This window comes from Phalangium opilio, unplaced genomic scaffold (assembly GCF_054372755.1).
Source record: "Phalangium opilio isolate 3A_F unplaced genomic scaffold, DU_Popi_V2 ptg000009l_1, whole genome shotgun sequence".
NCBI lineage: Eukaryota > Metazoa > Arthropoda > Arachnida > Opiliones > Phalangiidae > Phalangium > Phalangium opilio.
Genome location: NW_028324146.1, coordinates 1,517,065 through 1,539,054, shown reverse-complemented (window position 1 = coordinate 1,539,054; position 21,990 = coordinate 1,517,065). Strand labels below are relative to the sequence as shown.

General features: G+C 38.8%; 3 protein-coding genes across 4 annotated transcripts in view; 1 reads left to right on the top strand and 2 right to left on the bottom strand.

Moving 5' to 3' along the window:
- Positions 1-10,471, bottom strand: part of LOC149713070 (thrombospondin type-1 domain-containing protein 7A-like) — a 205,590-nt gene extending 195,119 nt beyond the window's left edge. The window contains exons 1-2 of the mRNA XM_089845524.1: positions 10,155-10,471; positions 1,619-1,707 (exon numbers count right to left, since the gene is read on the bottom strand). The gene's annotated coding sequence lies outside the window, so the exon portion shown is untranslated. The remainder of the gene's footprint in view (positions 1-1,618; positions 1,708-10,154) is intronic.
- Positions 10,472-10,581: 110 nt separating this feature from the next.
- On the bottom strand, positions 10,582-12,336 carry LOC149713069 (uncharacterized). 2 transcript variants are annotated; one of them, XM_089845380.1, is made up of 3 exons: positions 12,158-12,336; positions 11,806-11,953; positions 10,582-11,739 (listed from the first exon to the last, which is right to left on the bottom strand). In XM_089845380.1, exons 2-3 carry the CDS (start codon positions 11,923-11,925, stop codon positions 11,470-11,472), a joined length of 390 nt encoding a protein of 129 aa, XP_089701506.1. In that variant the 5' UTR covers positions 11,926-11,953; positions 12,158-12,336; the 3' UTR covers positions 10,582-11,469. The 2 variants fall into 2 exon arrangements, with proteins under 2 accessions (XP_089701506.1, XP_089701503.1); XM_089845377.1 differs by having other exon boundaries at positions 10,586-11,953; positions 12,158-12,329.
- A 2,005-nt stretch (positions 12,337-14,341) lies between these two features.
- LOC149713068 (uncharacterized) lies at positions 14,342-21,934 on the top strand. The gene is made up of 2 exons (XM_089845679.1): positions 14,342-14,491; positions 19,839-21,934. Exon 2 carries the CDS (start codon positions 19,849-19,851, stop codon positions 21,736-21,738), a length of 1,890 nt encoding a protein of 629 aa, XP_089701805.1. The 5' UTR covers positions 14,342-14,491; positions 19,839-19,848; the 3' UTR covers positions 21,739-21,934.
- The last annotated feature ends 56 nt before the right edge of the window (positions 21,935-21,990 follow it).

Below are 21,990 nucleotides of genomic sequence, written 5' to 3'. Positions count from 1 at the left end.
GCCTGCTGTCTGCTCGAACTTCGAGCGAAGGAGCGCGCGGCGGGATTGCCATGTGAATTAAGCCTTATTAGTAAGTGTATTAAAGAGACAAAGAAGCGCCATCTGTCAACCACACAAGTCAAATATATATGGGTGAGGGATCCCCCCTTCGAAGTGAGCGTGCATGGGCCTTGTACATCTCGTTGGTAGTGATACTACGCACCCATTGAGGGTTGGAAAAAATATGTTATAACTACCCCCCCCCTGCCCGCCTCCCACAGAAATTTGCATTTATTTCTATCTGCGCATGGTCGAAATTTAAAATTCACCATTCAATACTATGTAGTTCCTTTTCCTCCACGTGACCTAACTACTTGGGACTCACTTTAAAGCCAAGTCGCATCCGCTGGTGTACCGTATATCTTATTTTAAGCTGAGGGTCAAGTTGGAATGTTTAATACGTAGTATCAGAAGTATATATTACTTCTCTTCGAGAGAAGTGTACTGCACAAAGCGGGGTAAGTGTAACGTCACTATTCCCAACGTCATATTACATTTGGAGCAAGGTTACTAAACCGAATCGCGTATGCGATAAACAGTTCCCTCATCATCACTCTATTAGCGTTTAACTATTTGGCAAGACGCATGCGCTTGTGGATATTTGACCCACCCCAAGACAATCAAGGTTTGTGGGTTGATTGCTGGGGATTTATTGCCTAACAATTATAGAATGCACCCTAGCACGGTGCGATGCCCATCTGAAGTTTGATCAGAGAGAATTTAGAAGGGGAGTGGAAGGCCCCCCCTTTGACTCTATTAAACGTGATGACGCCCAAACAAGATGTCGCGTTGAGCTTTTTGGGGTAGGCGAGTTTCCGGTCACGTGTTCTAAAATCTATCTATTACAAACGCATCATACCGGAAATCGACCTGCCTAGATAACGTTTAGCAGACGACGTTGCGCTACATTCCAAACCACCCCTTCCACTCCCCTTCTAAATTCTCTCTGGTTTGATGAGCACAAAAAGGGTGGGCCTGGGAAGAATGAGGTTGCATTACTAAAGTATTAAGAGGATACAGAGTGTCATCCTTCTTCAATTATCCTCTTCTGGTAGTATTTATACACATCCATGGTTTCATTGACCAAATAAAATCTCTGACTTATCCCAGATATTTTTACCAAATTTTTCTAATCCCCGACTTACCCTGGTTCAGTGAGAACCCTGTAACTAATTCTTAGATATTGTGACGTCATTAATACGCTTAACTTTATGAATATCATTTATACAGGGCCCGCACAACCTTTGGAGTGGTTATTTTAAAGCTGAAGCAACTCCTTCAGTGCAAACTTACTCAAACCTTACAAATATTTTTACTAATAATTCGAAATTTCCCATAGTTTTTCTATTAATATTAAAATTAAATATTTATTTCCCTGAGTTTTCCAGGTTTGAATGAACCCTGATATACCCAGTTTTAAATTTAAAAACTAGAAAACCTATTTTATTTCAAATAAAAGCCTTCAGGGAGGTGCGGTATACCTTATTACCAAAAATTATCTTTCGTTTTGAAGTTGGCGTTAAGACCATTTATTTAAAATGTAAATATTTCCGCTTTAAATAAAAGTTAAAAATCTTACCTGAATAATTCCCGCTTGAATTCTCTCTTGATTTAGCTTTTAATCTTGCCGATAAAGATCCCGCGCTGCCAATTATTAGAGAGACGAATCTAATAGATGAAACGTAATAAGTTAACTAAATTCAGATTTTATTAAAGGGAATGCGAATTTACAATTTCATATCATATTTTAGCACGAAAGTGGTATTATGTTTCACTTTTGAGTCTCTACTTTCAAAATATCAAGTTTTTAATATAATCGAACCAAAGTTTCTTTTTTAAAATCCATAGAAATTGAATCACGAAAACTCAGTTTCGATATATAAATAATTTTGTCTTGTCGAGCTTGCTCGCCCGTTTGATGACATCACTATGACGTGAGGGGATAAAAAAAAGCGCGGCTAATCGTTTACGCGTCTCGAGCTTCTCACCAGTCTAAACTCTGGGTCTGATAGCGGAGAGAGTGGCACCATCTCACTTGAAAAATATATCTGTGACGTCAGCCTACGGGAAACGTTTTTAGCCTTTCATAAAAAGTGGATTTCAAATGAAGCATTTTCAAATGCATATTGCGCTGAAATAAGCAGCAATCGGAGAATTAAAAGCTTGATATTTTTGAATTCACAGAAATTAATTCTATCTTTTGTTATATAAATCAGAGGTTTTTCCGATTTCTGCTGGTTATTTGGCCGCAATATGCATTTGAAAATGCTTCGTATGAAATTATTTGAAATCCTCTTTTTAAGATAGACTAAAACGTTTCCCTTGCTCCGACATCACAGATATATTTTTTCACGTGAGATGGTGCCACTCTCTCTGCTATCAGACCCAGAGTTTAGACTGGCGAGAAGCTCGAGACGCGTATACCTCGCGAGTATAGGATTCCCGCGCTTTTTCCCCCTGACGTCATAGTGATGTCATCAAACGGGCGAACAAGCTCGACAAAACAAAATTGTTAATATATCGAAACTGAGTTTTCGTGATTTTTCAGTGGATTTCAATTATATTAAAAACTTGATATTTTGAAAGTAGAGACTTGAAAGTGTAACGTAATACCACTTTCGTGGCAAAATATTTGAAATGAAATTGTAAATTCGCATACCCTTTAACTCCAAGGTCTAACGTGATCTAGTCATCTATAGGGACAGTATTGTCAGAATCTCAGATATGAACGTAACCTTTGATAATTCCTAATCCATTTTTAGTAAACCAACGTTGTGGCCGACTTTAATTAGCGTAGAAATAATATTGGGCACTATGGTTTTTCGGTTTCTGCGCTGAAAGAGCTAACTGAATAGAGCTGTTTTCGCCCGAGGCATTTCAATAAAAAATAAAAACAAAGTCTCGGAAACAATATAAATATTTAACTTAAAGGCCGACTTCCATCGAAAAGAGATCTAGCGAACTGAAAATCGAGCATCGAGACTAACAATGGAGCGACCGTGCTGATTTTCGAATCCCCGCTAGGGTGAAAGTTGGAAGGGCTCTAGTTAAGTGAAAGCCGTGCAATGTGGTTCTAGCGAACTGAAGATACACAGTAGAGAATTTCCTTCAGGGGAAAGCAAAAATTCGAGAGGAAATAAATTGAAAAGGATTTCTATTGTTCATCTTCAGCTTGCTAGAACCACATTGCGCGGCTTTCAGTTAGCGAGAACCCTTAATCTAGTTCAGATTCGATTGGTAGTTGAAAAGGAGGTACACCAACCACCCCTTTGTGCACCCCCCCCCCACTTGCTTCTAATTTTACGCAACTATCGTTGGAAAAGGTAGGAAAGGGTTAATGTTCTTTACTTTCTGGTTATCTATGCGCTTTTAGTAAAAAGCCGTGCTTTACCTTTTCTTAAGGCAAACACCATAGCCCACTCGAATATTGCACTCAGATTTTCCCTACTGCATAGTTAGGGGATAGTTTTAACTGAGGTGAGATCACCTTATAGTTTAACGATGTGACCTTCACCAAATCAAATTATATAATTTAATCTAAGTTTAATTTAATTACATTTCTTGATTTAGTCTTTGAGCTAGTTAAGATTTCGAGTACCAACACGGGCACCAGATTTAAATGTTATTTTCGATAAGATGGGTGCCTTAGATGTATGGGAAAAATTGGTGTGGGGTTCTATCGCCCAGCTATTCAAAATGGCGGCCATTCCAAGATGGCCGCCAGAGGGGTTCTTAAATGACACATATCTCCGCTGCTATTGGACGGATTTCCATGCGGGCTTTATCAAACGAATGACAATGAAACGTTCTATTATTAACCTTCTATGATTAATTTTAATTTGTTGCGCCATCTAGCGGAAATTTTCCCAAAATAGGAATTTATGCTTTTTTAGATCTATATATTGATGTCCTATAAGGACAATTGCTGAAACGTAAATATTAAAACGACCTTCAATCGAAAGCTGGCATTCTTATCTACGTTTTCATGTAAGTGTGAGCTATCTGACGCAAATAGGAGCAGAGTTATAAAAACAATCGTCCAAGGGGGGTTAGTTTTAAATTTTTTATCGAGCCATTTTTAGTGTTATACGCTATATTCTAGTAGCTTACGGTGTATGTTGAAATTTTGTTCGTGCTTTGTTAAATTCCCTGGTTCCCAGGCTAAGGGTCATAAAACTCGAGCTATAATTCTCTGTGTGGTGTTAGACGAGGGGCTGGTCACTCGGCGTAAGCAATGTAAACGCTGTACCTTTGACTGTACTATGGGATTTCGGATAGTTTTATAAAGTCCCTGCCTTTGACAGAGTTAACCGTAATCTAAGAGTGGTCAGCCCCTCGGTGTAAGGTTTGTAGGGAATGAATCAGCGAATACCCAACAGTGTTTAAATTTGGTTTTTGTTTTTCACTTTGCGAGTGCGCGGGTGAGTTAAAGTTGATATTTCTTTACACAGTGGAGTCACCATGTCTAAATCTCGCGAAAAAAGTAATACCGTTTGCATAATTTGTAACAAAAGTTCAACACTTAGTGAGCATCTAAGTAGCCCTCAAGATTATAAATCGTGGGAAACTCTTTGTGACGCTGCAAGAATTAGAGATTTTGAACCCATTCTTATTCTTTCAAGGGACCCATCAAGTTCAATACCTGATGTATTTTACCATAGGAAATGTAGGGCTAGTTTCACATCTAAAACAAACCTTACAATAATTGAAAAACAAAAAGCTTCGACTTCTCAAGATAGTTCTTCGGCGAACTATAAGCCAAGACGATCTTCAAGGCAAGGTGCGTCAGGAGCCACAGTTCTTCAAAGAATTTGCATATTTTGTGAAAAAACGAAGTATTTGAAAGGTCAAAACTCTCGGGAAGGTTTAGTACAATCTGTAGACTTAAGAGCGGATGAAACTCTACGAGCAATTGCCATCGAGAGATGTGATGAAAGAATTTTAGCCATTACGTCGAGAGAAATTGTCGCTGCAGAAGCTCATTATCATAAAACATGTTACAGACAATACACGCGTAAAACTGCCAGTACGTCAGTGGATAAATCGGAGGAAGCAGAAGAAAGTGATGATTACCAAAAAACTGAAAAGGAATCACTTGTACAATTGTATCATTGCCTTAGATACGAAATATTTTTGGATGAACCAGTTTGCTCAATGATAGATATTACGAGCAGGATGGTATCATTTATGGAAAAAAACGGAATTAGAAACTGTGAAGTATCAGAATCAACCAAAAAACACTTGCGAAGAAAAATTGAAGCCGAATTTGGAGACTCCTTACATTTTTTTACTGTAAATCGAAGGGTCTTTGTCAGACAAGATAGTCTATCTTTAGAAAAGCTTTTACCATATTTTGTTAGCCTTAAGATGAAATATGAGGGCAGCATAAATACAGAAATGCCCAAGTCAAATTTTCAAAAGATAGCCCTCTCTCTCCGAAATGAGATAAAAGCGTCACTTCCGGAGCAGCATTGGCCACCTCAACCTCAAGAACTCAACTCAGATTACTTGACAGTTCCTCAAAACCTAACGAAATTTATAACTGACTTGCTTTCTGGAACAAACACCTTAACATCTGATCGAGTAAAACGGTTGTCATGGTCCATTTCTGAAGACATTGTTTATGGTGTAGCAATGGGACAAGTATTTGCCCCAAAGCATATTTTACTGGCGTTTGCAGTGAAGACCTTGACAGGCAACGCCGAATTAATTAAAACTCTAAATAGACTGGGTCACACTTGTTCATATTCTAAATTAGAAGAAATTGACACCGCACTTTGTATTGAAAAGCTGGAAATATCTGACAGTGTACCGCTTCCTAACGGGATTTATCCTAACGTTCCCACAGTACTGGCATTTGACAATATTGATAGACTAGAAGAGGTACTTAGTGGTTCAGGAACTTCGCATCGTGTGAACGGGATTATTGTTCAACCCGTATCAGATTCATGCCTTCCGCCAAGGCTTTTACCTCAACTTTCGAAACAAGACAAAAAGAGAACCATCCATAATGCAGATAAACCTCTTGATTCCTACTACGTTCGAAAAAGGAAAGGTCCATTACCGATAAGACCCATGGATATTACTTTTCGCACTAAGGAGCTAGTTTTTCAAGCGCAGGTCAAAGATTTAATATGGATTATGGTTCGAGACATTGATTCTGTTAATCAAACAATAAGCGCTTGGACGGGATTTAATATATTAACCAGAAACAACGTAATGGTCACTCCCGATTCAATTGGATATTTACCCACAATTAACGCTCCTGCAACTGAACTGGCCACTGTCCAAGAGGTTCTGCGCAATTGCTTGGAAATAAAACGCACGTTAAACTTGAGTGCCATTGCGGTGGTTTTTGACCAGGCTTTATACGCCAAAGCCACTGAAATAATGTGGGCTAATCAAGACCAATACAACAGTATTTTTTTAATGATGGGAAACTTTCATACCATTTGCAACTTTATGTCAAGCATTGGTAAAATGTTCGGCGATGCTGGGCTTCGCGATGTAGCGGTTGAATCTGGAGTAATCGCGGAAGGCTCGATTAATAAAGTCCTAGAAGGAAAGCAGTACAACCGTGCTGTCCGTTTTCATAAATTGATGTTTGAAGCCCTCATGAGAGTAGCATGGCGAGGTTTCATTTCAAGAACGAAAAGTAAAAGCCCGGAGTCCGCCGAATTACTGGAAAAAGGTTATGACGCTCTCTCAGAAGTTCATCGCAACACTTGTCACGAAACGTATACGACTGCAGTTTCTAACCAATCTTGCGATACAATCATCCAAGAATTTATCGACTATCTAGATACTTTCCGCAACCAAAGGGGTGACCTATCAAAATTTTGGATGATTTACTTAGATATGGTTGGCGTTCTTCTCCAACTACTTCGAGCTGATAGGGAAGGTGATTGGTACCTCCACTTATCAGCCATTCGTGAAGTCATTCCTTGGTCCTTCGCCATGGACAAAGTGAACTACTCAAGATATCTGCCTTACTATTACGCAACTATGACTCAACTCGAAAACACTTGTCCTGAACTATATGAACATTTTAGAAACGGAGGATTTTCGGTTCAGTTACGTAAAGTCAACCCTTTCGGTAAAATCGCCGTGGATCAGACAACCGAGGAAACTGTCAATAAGGACACACAAACGGCAGGGGGAACCCGGGGTTTTAGCCTGAAACCTGGAACAGTAGCCCGATACTACCTTACTGCGGAACATAGAGCATCTGCATTAAGACAACTAAGGGAACAAATCAATACACAAAACACGGCTTTTTCTCATCCTGATCTACAAGAGCCACGGATAAAAAGAGATGAAGAAGCCGTTACTTCAATCACAGACATACTGGAGAACAACTGGACCAATCCTTTTGGGGAAGATCCTTCAGATGTTATAAGCATTTCCACTGGTACTAAAGCTTCTCTGGATGTAGCAACTGATCTTTTGTCTGCTAGGGAGAAAGGCGAAGCAGCATATCGATATTTTCAAGATAATCACTTGTCAAAAGGAACAGGCTTCTACGATCCCTTTAAAAAGTTGAAATTGAAAACATTCACCGCTATGAAGAAACCTATAGCCAAAGGGAAGAACAAGGAAATTACTTTGAAAGCTGACCATAGGCTCTTTGCAAATATGGTTCTCATATCAGAAAGTCGGAAATTAGACATGCAAGATGTTTTCAGTCATCCACTAGGTTCTTTGCCTTGGACTTTAGCAAATGCCGACGGAACGATGAAGAAAACTAACAAAGCAGTCTTGTCAAATTATCTGGAAAGTAAAATAGCACCCGTTTCCGTGGTTCCTTGCCCAAAAACTACAATAATTGACGCAATGGCTCTAATTCAAAAACTTCAAGGCGAAAACCACACATTTGACGAACTTTCGGATAAAATATTTTCGCAAATTCTTCATGTTGCTCGAGACAGTGACCGAGTAGACGTAGTTTTTGACGTTTACAAAATAAATTCAATCAAATCCATGGAAAGAGCTAAAAGAGGGTCACAAGAAGGAATAGCGTTCGGTCAAATTCGACCAAATCATAAAATCAAAAATTGGCGTAGGCTATTAACGTGTGACGAAAGTAAAAACAACCTAATAGAATTTCTCGCACTCAGCTGGCAAGACCAGAAGAGAAGGGAAAAATTAGGCAATAAGAAATTGTACGTGGCGCATATGGGAAAATGCAATGAACTGACCAAAGACAATATACAAGAGATTGAAGATTTAAACACCAATCAAGAAGAGGCAGACACTCGCTTAGTACTACACGCCAAACATGCCGGAAAATTTTACCCAAACGTCATTTGTGTTTCCGACGACACTGATGTTTTAGTTCTATTCCTGGCCTTCAATCTTGAAATGAACACTAATGTTTTTTTAATGAGAGGCCAAAAATCAAAAGTCAGAATTCTAGATGTTTCAAAATTAGTCAATGCAATAGGAGTTGAAACGTGCAACGCATTGATAGGTCTTCACGCCTTTACCGGCTGTGATACCGTTAGCGCTATGGCAGGTCACGGCAAATTAAAGGCACTAAAGATTATTTCCAAAAATGAGAAATACAGAAAAACCATACATGGTCTCGGTGAAAAGTGGAACCTTGATGAAAATATCTTTGACGAAATTCAAAAACTAACGTGCCAAATATATTGCAATAACACAAAGGTGACAGATGTCAATACACTGAGGTACCAGATATTTCGTGCCAAGAAAGGAAATGTCGAATCGGGGCAATTGCCGCCATGCGCGGATACGCTTAGGCAGCACACTTTAAGAGCGAATTACCAGGCTGCAATTTGGAAGAGAAGCCTCGAAGCATTTGCTGACATTCCGGACCCAACAGATGGTTACGGGTGGACAAAGGGCGAGGAAGGACTGGACATTCTTTGGATGACTGGCCCACCAGCTCCAGATATAGTGCTATCTCTAATGGCTTGCAAATGCACGCGTGTTTGCCGTCCAAACGATTGTACATGTATATTAAATAATTTGAAATGTACTGCAGCTTGCAAAAATACAAATTGCACAAATATGGTCGAAGAAGAAGATATGTATCTACGAGACCCTAAAGACACTGATTCTTCGGATAGTGAAGACGACTGAGAACTATACCAGCGTTTGGTTTCATGAAAGAGAAAAATAAAATTGCTCTTACTTTCCTTGATATAAAATGTTTCTTTAAATAAGCTTACTAACAGAATTAAATTCACCAGAGAAAGGTTTTTATAGTACTAGCTTATTCAAGATAGATATGGATTCTCTTCAGTTTTGGAGTAATGGAATATAGTAATTACATTTTTAATTTTGTACAGAACGTCTAACCCCCCTTGGACGATTGTTTTTATAACTCTGCTCCTATTTGCGTCAGATAGCTCAATCTTACATGAAAACGTAGATAAGAATGCCAGTTTTCGATTGAAGGTCGTTTTAATAATTACGTTTCAGCAATTTTCCTTATAGGACAAAAATATATAGGTCTGAAAAAGCATAAAATCCTATTTTGGCAAAATGTCCGCTAGATGGCGCCACAAGTTAAAATTTATTATAGAAGGTTAATAATAGAACGTTTCATTGTCATTCTTTTGGTAAAGCCCGCATGGAAATCCGTCCAATAGCAGCGGAGATATGTGTCATTTAAGAACCCCTCTGGCGGCCATCTTGGAATGGCCGCCATTTTGAATAGCTGGGCGATAGAACCCCACACCAATTTTTCCCATACATCTAAGGCACCCATCTTATCGAAAATAACATTTAAATCTGGTGCCCGAGTTGGTACTCGAATTCCTCATTTTGGCCATCTGGCCGACGGACTAATTTTATCACTATTAATTTGACTGAATCTTTTCTAGTTGTTGCGATGATAAGAACGCCCAAATAAAAATTTAAATATTCACATTAGTCTAAGGCTTCAATTAAATATCATGTTTAGATTGATTAACAACAGTTTAGAGTAATTAAATCGTTATCTTCATTAAATGATTTAATTTGTTCATAGCCACTCCCCCTTTAAACTTTGAAAGTAGGGTGTCTAATTTTTAAAGCAAGTGTACCGATCAAGATATTTATTATTATCAATTTCCCTCCCTGACAAATTGATAAAAAATTATTCTTACCGGTTTAATCAATTAAAATTTATGTCTGTAAGTCACTTTTCATTTGGTCAAAACAAACTACTGAACACCAGCGCGTAACACGTGTTGCACCAATAACACTTCTTGAGCCTCGATTAGATGGAGCGGCGTTGCTACTTGTCACAATATATTTAGCGAAAATTAATCTCTCGATAAAGGAGTACTTAGGTATGTCACGTGTCAGTTGTCAGGTGCAGGCGCGGGCGAAATCAATTGTGTCAGTGGGCACCCTAAAAACGCGCGTCTTCCGCTACACTCCACAAGTGAGGAATGACAGCTGAGTCCCGAGCGCGGCTCGGCTTTCGCGCCTTTTCGTTTCGGAGATTTGTCGACTAATAGACTAGGGCGACACCAAGCGGCGATGGAATGCGACAGCGTTTCAAACATTACAGAGAGAATCCAACGGGTGCTCGCTCGCCTGAGATAAATTTTCGATTTCTAGAGTCTGTTCCAACCCCCCCTTACGTGACGTCAGCCTTAGACCTCAAGCGCGCGCGGTTTTGATTCTGTACGGTAGACTATATGAGAATTGCCATGAAATTTATTTTTAAAACGCTAATTATAGGGCATAATTTTTATATATTTTTTAAATTAAATAATTAGAAAGGGTTTGGCATAGATAATTGTGCACATTTTAATAAATAGTAAGGCAGAAACCGAAACTTTATGCTTCTATCAAACTTCATAGTTCAGTACCTATTATGATTTTCTTTAAATTCAAGAGGAAAATGATTACAATTACTTAATAACGGTGATAAGTAATCAATGCATTAGACCAAAAAAATTTAAACCAAGTATAATTCCAATGAAATGAATTTTATTTCTATTGATGAGTTTTGAGATCTTAATTTGAAAACTCCAGCCAATTAGGTATAACAATTATAGGAACTTTAGTTTACAATTTTCTTAAATTTTTTACCTAATTTTCTCCCACAATCTGTCTTGCTGGGCTTGATTGAATTGTGATATTTCATTCTAATGAAAATTCTTAATTTGACAAATGAATGGATTAAATCCAAAGGATAAGTTTCATGTTCTTGGTGAATTGAATTGGATATGTTTTTAACAATATTTATTTCGTTGGCGAGGACTTTGTTTGGAAGGAAATTACGAAAAATGGTTTCAAATGAATTCATTGCTTTTAAGAAAGTAGAGCTAGGAACAATTAAACCGCCATAAGATAATATTGTAGCCCAAGATGGTAATTGATAACAATGATCACTCTGACTTGAGTCTCTTAAATCCAGATTGGCATATTTTTTATAGAATTTTTTGGCTATAAAACCAGACATGTATTCTAGCCCATTTTCTTCAAGCTTTGAGAATTAGTTGCTTCATTCGTGAGATTATCAATTGCAGAAGGACTAGATTTCTTTATTAAATTGTTAACGATGACTCGCTCCTCTCTTCGTTGCACTCTGGATTTTCTCTCTGTAGATTTACAGTTTTGACTTCCTTTCAGTCCCAAATTTTCAGTTGGAATAGCGTCTTCCAATAATTCCTTTTTATTAGGAATCCCCAGCAACTCAGACCTAAGATCCCTTTTGTAGGCATGTTCGTTAAAGTGCTGCGAGCAAACATGACTAGTCATGGGATTGAATTTATCCTCTCTGCGGCATTTAAATGCCCAAACCTTTCTCCTATGAATGTCATTTGGAAATTTGTGATACACAATATGTTTTGTACTATCATTCTTTTTGGTTAAAACTAGGCTATTATTGCACGTCGCGACCGCGCACCTTGTTCCAGGCATGGCTCATAAATTTTTATTATGTATGAATCTAAAAATATACAATTTATTCACATTAGTATTTTGGTTTTGCACCCAAATAAGTTATAACAACCCGAACCGAGTCCCTAGTCTTATCCCTTAAGTCTTAATACAAATAAACTAAAGAAGTAAGTTCCAAATATCTCTAAAAGCTTCCTAATTTAGCATTAATATTTCATACAAAAAAGTTATCAGAATAAAGTAATTAATTTACCTTTGAGGATGCCAATACAGCACAAGCTGCACAACTCGCGCATCGAAAGACTATACATAAGCAGACGATGCTTCACTAAGGTCTACGGGAGACGTCATATTCGGCAGCCAATAAAAGTCGCGAATTTTCGAAGGTAAAAGATGGGCGCGTGAGCAAACCTATATTAGCGAAGCGGCAACTCTATAGACCTTGGAGAGAATCGACGTTAATGGAGTGCAAGGTGGAGTGGACTACGAAACTAAAATTATACCACCGTTCCCACTGTTTTTAAAGCCAAGAGGGGATAGGAAAACTGGTAGCTATGTTGATGCCCTAAAAACGGTATACAATTAAGGTGAAGAGATTTGGATATCAAGGCCATATTCACACCAATGTTTAAAGCTAATCGCGCAATAGGGGGATTCGAAAATTAGGATATGTATTTTTCTTGTATATCAAGCATGGATGAAGGATGCGCGTGAAAAACATTCGACGCTCAACAGGATGTGCAACTCCCTATACTAAAAAGCAGGGCCGGAAATAAGTACAGGACACTGGACAATGTCCAATAAACTTTTAAAATGTCCCATAACTTTTCTAAAAACTAAGGGGGTCACTGGACATTTTGACCAATAAATCTTCCGTAGTTTTGATGGTTTGACTGTGAAGATGCGACAGTATTTTTGCACACTCCAGTGGACAATGTCCTATAATTTTTCGAGTCAAAGGGGGCGTCACTGGACTCAGTCCTATACGAATTTTTCCTTATTTCCGGCCCTGCTAAAAAGTAGACAAGTCGATACTAGCGCCGCCTGGCTACCGGCACTGGAAACCCTAGCGGGAAAAATAAAAAATACTGGACATAAGAAAAAAAACCCACTGTTTTGCTTCAAGCAGACGGTAGCGCGTGTTTTTTTCTTATGTCCAGTATTTTTTTATTTTTCCCGCTAGGGTTTTCAGCGCTGGTAGCCAGGCTGCCCAGGCAGTGCTAGCATGGATGAAGGATGCGCGTGAAAAACATTCGACGCTCAAGAGGATGTGCAACTCCCTATACTAAAAAGTAGACAAGTCGATACTAGCGCCGCCTGGCTACCAGCGCTGGAAACCCTCGCGGGAAAAATAAAAAATACTGGACATAAGAAAAAAACCACTGTTTTGCTTCTAGCAGACGACGCTAAGGAAAAAAATTGACGGTAGCGCGTGTTTTTTTCTTATACCCAGTATTTTTTATTTTTCCCGCGAGGGTTTCCAGCGCTGGTAGCCAGGCGGCGCTAGTATCGACTTGTCTACTTTTTAGTATAGGGAGTTGCACATCCTGTAGAGCGTCGAATGTTTTTCACGCGCATCCTTCATCCATGGTGCTAGTATCGACTTTTCTACTTTTTAGTATAGGGAGTTGCACATCCTGTAGAGCGTCGAATGTTTTTTCACGCGCATACTTCATCCATGCATCAAGGTCACTGGTAATTTTCAAGAATATTTAAAGGTTGGATCATGGATAAAGAATGCGCGTGAGGAAATTGTTTTCACTCTACAGGATAGGCAACTCCCTATCTCGGACGACAGCTCATTCTGTATATACTCTGTAAAAAAATCGGTTGTCAGCACGCCTACTACATTGAGTCCTGACAACCGATGTTGTAACAGAGTATATACAGAATAAACTGTCGTTCGAGATAGGGAGTTGCCTATCCTGTAGAGTGAAAACAAATTTCCTCAGGCGCATTCTTTATCCATGGTTGTATTATGGATAAAGGATGCGCGTTAGGAAACTTGTTTTCAAGCGATAGGATAGACCGCAGTTTATTTTTATTATTATATATGCTCTGTTCCAGCTTCGGTGGTCAGCACGCGCAATGCAAGGTCTCTGTGTAACGTTACATACAGACGTTACGTTGTTTTGCGCGTGGTGACAACCAAAGCTGGAAAAGAGTATATGTCGACTAATAAGAATAAGCTGCCGTCGGAGATAGGGAGTTGCCTATCCTATAGGGTGAAAACAAATGTCCTCTCGCGCATCATTTATCCATGGTTAAATCAATCAATAAAATTGTTTTAACACGAAGAGCGCTCAAAGGCTCTATCATTACAACAATGTAACTTAAAAACTAACGATGGCCCACTTATGAGTAACTATGATACTTATAACGTCCCAGTAACTAAAATCATATGACAAGACCCTTGAGTTCAAAACATGGCGAAGAGAGTGAGACCCAACTTTGCCAAGCACGGCTCTAGCAGACGACAGTTCATTTTTTTACAGCAAGAGTCTGGAATAAGTCCATACCATATTTGGTCTTACTGAATAAATGCCTGAGATAAAACTTGAATACGTCGAGTGACTCGAATTTCGTGGTGAGTGTATTGTTTAATATTAACTCTATAATACTTTATTAACTTTAAATTTGAATTTACGAGCTTAGTCATAAGTGTAGTTGTACTGTAGGTTTCGTTATAAAATTAGAAAATAGGGTGTAATTGTAGTATTTAAAGGGCATCATCTTTCTGAGTGCCTCGTTGCCAAGGTTCCTAAAGAGCCTCGTTGGCGTCGTTGGCTCGTTGCCTCAATGACTTGGTTGGTATTGGAAAGCGAACCAATGACGGGGAAATAGTAACGGGCTACTAGAAATACACTGAAATTATTTCGAGCTTTAGTGTTGCGTCAGTGTAATTGAATTTAATTTTAAATTCTTGTAGACTAAATTTCTTATTTACAATGTTTTAATTAGCTTTCCCTTTCAAAATCAAGGCCGAATGAAATTTTGATTAGGCCTACTAATTAGGTTAAGGTAATATCATGGATAAAGAATGCGCGTGAGGAAATTTTTTTCGTTCTATAGGATAGGCAACTCCCTATCTCGAACGACAGTTTATTCTGTATATACTCTGTAACAACATCGGTTGTCAGCATGCGTAAAGCTAAGTCTCTATGTAACCTAGCTTTGTGCGTGCTGTCAAGAGACGAAGAACATCAGGATATTCAGGATTTAAAATATCCGCGAGTTTTTAGCCATATCGTAGTATACGATAGGCTCTTAGTTTGACCCGAGCCGTAGTAACAGTAGTGGCCGGAGTTTTCGCTATCGTTATCGTTATATTTTAGCTTAAAGGCCGGATTTTCTGCTAGAGGGTTCTCCTGGTACAGAAAATGACTCGCGATCGAGTAACAATTGAGAAGCGAGTCGCCTAAAAAATACGGTTCTCCTGGTACAGAAGACCGAGAGTTGGGGGTTCTACCTGTGCAGAAAATTGAGATACGGTAGTCACGTTAAAATATTTGAGCCCCGTTTTTTCCTCAAACTTCGACGCCCAATATTTCCGAAAATACGGTACAGAAGCCCGAGCAATAAACATACTTACACTTTACATTTCAATTGTAATCTGTTCAGCAGTCCTACGTTTGTAACACCACTTCGCGAAGAACAACAAAGTCAGTGGAAATTTTACCTCCGTCGAAGGTCTAAGTACGGAAAACCAGTAGAGTGCTACTAGGAATATTGTCGTAACGTCACACCCTCTTATCTCTTACCTTTCTTCTAGCAACCATATTGGAAGTCGTGAGCTTTGGCAATGCAATTTAAAACCCCAGTAATGACGTCACGTCACATGGTTTTTCTCTCGAGCTGTAGCTCACTATAGTCTACGTTCATTACAAAAGATCCTCTTCTTACGGGGAAAAGTTGTCGAGGCAAAAAAGGAGGGTGACAATAATGGGCCAAAACAGTACCCCTACCGCCAGAGGGGTTGAAAGTTATAAGGCACGGTCACTAATGGGTTTCTACAATTGTTCGTAGTGGGGACTCCAGAAATTTTGGGAGATGCTCTTTCAAAGTAATGACAAAAAATCTTCTTGAAATACCGCTATGGTCCCGAACTTGGCACAGTCCTTGTTGTAGAGAGATTTCAGTTGGCCGAGTAGTACGTTACACCCTCCTAAGTCTTACCACGGTTTTGGGAGCCATATTGGTGGGTTTCAGTTTTCCTTCTGCATTGAACCCACCAATATGGCAGTGTAAATTATCTCACAAGTCTTAGTTCCTTCACCAAACGAAAGCTGTCTCTGGATATTTACTTAAAATTGATTTTACTGCTTCTTCAAACTGGATATTTTTGGACGGTAAATTTTTAACAGAAATGAAACCACGTGACGTGAAGAAGTTTTATAGTTTTTCTATGCTCGGGAGTATAGAGATGAATTTCACTTATACTAATACAACCCCCTCCCTTCGGGTTGGGGAGTTTTAAGAACGTATAGACACCAGAAAATTTGCTTACCCCTAGTCACATAATGAACTTTTTCTTTGTAATGCCCAAACGTTCTTAGTAACTATAGTAAGATTTTTAACAGTAAAGCGCGCAAGTTTTACCCAACTTTGGCTTTTTTTAACAATATAAGTTCGAAATATTTCAGTAGAGCTCCATAGTTTTATTAGAAACTGTTTCGTATGCTATGGAATGTCTTACTCGAAATAACGTTTATCGGATGCTTCGGAAAAGAACTACATGTACGAATGTGCTAGTTCGGATGTTACTAAACTTTTTCGCTTTGTAAAATACTCCGCGGAATCAAAATCCAGCCGATTGATTAAAAAATTTCTTCAATTTTTTTAATTTGAAATAAAATTTTTTGAACAATTGCAATGAAGTGTAGAATTACTTTTCTCACTACTGTTACTGTAGGCAAAAATTCTTAAATTTACCATATGGGCTGCATGTGCCTACAATTATCTAAAACATTTTCACAACATAGTGATATAGCCATAGCCCTCACCCCTTGCCCTCACTCGTTGGTTTTCACATTTTCAAAGAAATAGTTTATTTTGAATATAGATTCTCTGCCTCAATAGTACACTTCACCACTGATTCTTTGACAGATTTGTGTTGCCGTGGCTAACAATTGGGAGACTAACCCCCCTGTGGTATTCAACAAAACCGATATGTGGTTTAGAAGATAATTAAATTAGCTATACCTTGAACTTCAAAGCAATAGTTTACTTTGTTGAATGTTTATTGCTCTGGCTTCTGTACCCGAAGAACCGTACTTTCGGAAATATTGGGCGTCGAAGTTTGAGGAAAAAACGGGGCTCAAATATTTTAACGTGACTACCGTATCTCAATTTTCTGCACAGGTAGAACCCCCAACTCTCGGTCTTCTGTACCAGGAGAACCGTATTTTTTAGGCGACTCGCTTCTCTATTGTTACTCGATCGCGAGTCATTTTCTGTACCAGGAGAACCCTCTAGCAGAAAATCCGGCCTTTAAAAGGAACTCGATAGTACCTAAACCCACCAATAGGGGTAACTGGGCTTGATTAGAGATTTAATTTTAATTAAAAGTTTTTCACATCATACCCGGGAATCGAACCCGGGTCGCTGGCGCAGCAGTAAGGCTCGCTACCACTGAACCATAGAGACTTGGTAGAAACCACGAGTTTTTTATCATTTATTTTTATCTCCAAAATGTCGGGGTGATGTGGGGTGGGGTACCTCTTAATCTGTGGGGTCAGATACTTTTGAATTTTTATCTGTGGGGTCGGATACTTTTGAATTTTTATCTGTGGGGTCGGATACTTTTGAATTTTTATCTGTGGGGTCGGATACTTTTGAATTTTTATCTGTGGGGTCGGATACTTTTGAATTTTTATCTGTGGGGTCGGATACTTTTGAATTTTTATCTGTGGGGTCGGATACTTTTGAATTTTTATCTGTGGGGTCGGATACTTTTGAATTTTTATCTGTGGGGTCGGATACTTTTGAATTTTTATCTGTGGGGTCGGATACTTTTGAATTTTTATCTGTGGGGTCGGATACTTTTGAATTTTTATCTGTGGGGTCGGATACTTTTGAATTTTTATCTGTGGGGTCGGATACTTTTGAATTTTTATCTGTGGGGTCGGATACTTTTGAATTTTTATCTGTGGGGTCGGATACTTTTGAATTTTTATCTGTGGGGTCGGATACTTTTGAATTTTTATCTGTGGGGTCGGATACTTTTGAATTTTTATCTGTGGGGTCGGATACTTTTGAATTTTTATCTGTGGGGTCGGATACTTTTGAATTTTTATCTGTGGGGTCGGATACTTTTGAATTTTTATCTGTGGGGTCGGATACTTATGAATTTGAATTTTTATCTGTGGGGTCGGATACTTATGAATTTGAATGTTTGGGGTTTTTATATTTATTTTCGTTTTATTTATGTGCTAATTAAATAGATAACGATATTCCCCGTTTCCTACCGCGCTCCTCATGTGTTTCGTTCTCGTTCGGTAGCTATCGTCATCTATGTTATGTTTGACTTTAACGTTTTGGCGGTTAATTCAAATGTGGGTTTAGATAGAGCTAACATAGTGTTAAATGAGCGTTATGCGTTGGATAATTTTAGCATTGCTAAAAGTAATTCGAGGGGATAATCACTAAAATGCGTAATCACTATAACTAAACTTTCTCTTTCAAAAGTTTGTGGGCATAAGTCTTTATTAGAAATTTATAAGATGCGATAAGTGTGCATAGGCATAAGTCTATGTTGTAAACTCATCGAGGGGACTATCACTAAAAACTATCTGTTCTTTGATTCGCCGGAATATTAGAATTACAGCATAAGTAAATTTATACGGTTATAATTTAATCACTGTTTAGAGTAGGGAATCTAGGGGCTATTAACTCTGATTTTATGCACGGTAAATCAATTAAGCATAGAAAGAGATAGCGCTATTTACTCATTAGGGTAAGGTATAGAGGGGTTATCCACTCATTAGGGTAGGGTATAGAGGGGTTATTCACTCGTACGATATGGCTACTATTACGAGCCCTTGGGCCGTCTTGTTTTAGCTCGAGTGCACGGACCTCTAGGCCTTAGTTTCAAATACGTGCTGTACTAGGCAGTTTCACACGTATTTGAAACTAAGGCCTAGAGGTCCGTGCACTCGAGCTAAAAAAACTCACGGATATTTTAAATCCTGAAGATCCTGAAGTTTTTGGTCTCTTGACAGCACGTACAAAGCTACGTTACATAGAGACCTAGCTCTACGCGTGCTGACAACCGATGTTGTAACAGAGTATATAGAGAATAAGCTGTCGTTCGAGATAGGGAGTTGCCTATCCTGTAGAGAAAACAAATGTCCTCACGCGCATTCTTTAACCATGGTTATATTTTTAGCGTTTTAAGGGATAGTTTGACGTAATATTTAAAGGTAAATAAAGAGTAGATTCTGAAATTATTTTATTTTCTTTAAAGAGGTAGTGAAATATTTTCGGGTCTCTAAAGGGGTAGTGTCACGAAATATTATAGGGTATATAAAGGGGTAGTGTCACGAAATATTTCAGGGTCTATAAAGGTTTAGTTTTACGAAATATTCCTGGTCGTTGAAGAGATCGTTTCACGATTGTTTTATGTTCCTCATCGAAATCTTTGTAAAGGGGTAGTCACAAAATGTTTTAAGATCTGTAAAGGGTAGTCACAAAATATTTTAGTCTATACTGGGGTAGTTTTACGAAATATTTGTGATCGTTAAAAGAATAATCTCACGAAATATTTCATTTTTTAAAGTGTTTATTCCGCTTAATATAACTGTAGGCGTTGAGCGGTTTAGCACGCACTCAAAATTTACATTCCAAAACTAAAAGCAAGCAATTCAAAGGCTATGGATACAACTTATATTTGATGTGCAAAAAATGAATAATAATATTTGTTTTGTATTTGCTAGATAATTCAAAATGGCTACGCAACGATTGATTATCGATAACAAAAGCAGAGAATATACGTGCGACGCGTGTGACATGAAATTTCGTACAAAATTCACATTGAGGGATCACAAAGTAACTCACGCGACGGAAAAACCGTTTAAATGTAGCTTTTGCGATCACAGATCCGCCAGAAGATATCGCCTTAAGATACACGAGCTAACTCATTTGAAAGAGAAACCTTTCAAATGTCAGTATTGTCAAATGACCTTCGCGCTAAAACAGCAATTAACGCGCCATCTATCGTCGCATTCCGAAGACAAGCCCTTCGAATGTCCGCAATGCCATTACAGATTCAAGAGCCAATCCTACTTGGCCACTCACCTTAAGAACGTTCACTCGACCGCGCGTAACTTTGAATGCCACATTTGCCACAAGAAATTTAAAATCTTGCGCGATTTAACTCGGCATTTGTACTTGTTACATAGTGACGAAAGGCCTTATAGTTGCGATCAGTGCAGTTACACCAGCAAATTAGGTTATCGTTTGAAATACCACAAGATGGCGGTGCATTGTTACAAGTTATTCAAATGCCCCATGTGTCGAAGCACATTCAAAACGACACTGGGTTTGAATTATCATAAATTCTTAACGCATTCGATTCAAGTAACCTGCGGAGACGACACTGAAATAGACGAATTAGTTTTAAACCAAGGTTTCGACGAAAGCGATCGAGAGTCCAACGTAGATGTGGAAGATTGCGACGAAGTTCAAGTTAGTTCCGATAATAATGGCTTTGGAACTATCGTAGTCTTGACCAAGACGTGCGATAGCGACGACTCGGTGGATATTGAAGAACTGGACAGCGACCATGAATATACGAACTCGAGAAATAAACGAGACTCGGGTGAAACGTCGAGGAGTAGGCAAGGCTTAGCGGAAAAGTTGAGTTATGAAACGTCGAGGAGTAGGCAAGGCTTAGCAGAAAAGTTGAGTTATGAAACGTCGAGGAGTAGGCAAGGCTTAGCGGAAAGGTTGAGTTATGAAACGTCGAGGAGTAGGCAAGGCTTAGCAAAAAAGTTGAGTTATGAAACGTCGAGGAGTAGGCAAGGCTTAGCAGAAAAGTTGAGTTATGAAACGTCGAGGAGTAGGCGAGGCTTAGCAGAAAAGTTGAGTTATGAAACGTCGAGGAGTAGGCAAGGCTTAGCAGAAAAGTTGAGCCATGAAACGTCGAGGAGTAGGCGAGGCTTAATTGAATCGTCGAGGAGTAGACAAGGGTTAGGCGGAACTTCGATGAAAAAACAAAGCTCAAGTCCGAAGAGGAATAGAAAAGTCCAAGGACTGGGTGTCATCGAGACTCGATTTGACGCGCCGTCTATTAATGATGGGTTAGATATTATTCGCCAAGGTTTATTATTCGATCACGCTTACGCACTAACGAGTAGGCAAGGCTTAGTAGATTCGAAGGAGCCCTTAATCAATAGCCCAGATTATTTCGAGACATCGTGGATGAACAATATGATGCCGATTGCGAACGACGACAATGCTGAAATAATCACTAGTGACGTGCAAGACATCAGTCACAAGAAGAAAAAACGTAAGCGTAAAATGAGGAAAATAAAAAAATTGAGAAAACAGAAGGGAGTAAGTCTTAAGAATCCATTCGATCGGTTAAGCGATCGGGCTTATAAGTTTGTGGTGAAAAATCTAAAAATGGAGCCTTGTCAAGTGAAATTAGAAAGACTGTCATTGAATCAGATTGAATCTTGGGTAAATCCTGATTCAATTAATGCCGAGGAAATTAAAGTAGAACCATATGATGATTGTCCACTTAATGAGGCCGCCATACCTCTTAACCTTCACGTGTTCACCGTTAAGCAAGAGCCACGCAACACGAATATTTTGACAACTCTAAGCATTTAGTGACCGCGGGAACAAAAGAGCGTTGCCAGGTGGAAGAGGTCCTTAATCTAACAACACCTTTGATTATCTGCCCATTTTACTCTCCTTTCAACGCCTGCTTATAAACAAGCTTTGTTAGTTTCTTAAATTGTGTAATATGTAACGCTGATATGTAAAGTACAATAAAGCACTCCACCAATATTTATATCACAAGAAATGTATTTCTAAAATATATTATTGGAAATCTTTCGAAACCCAAATCTTACATGATTA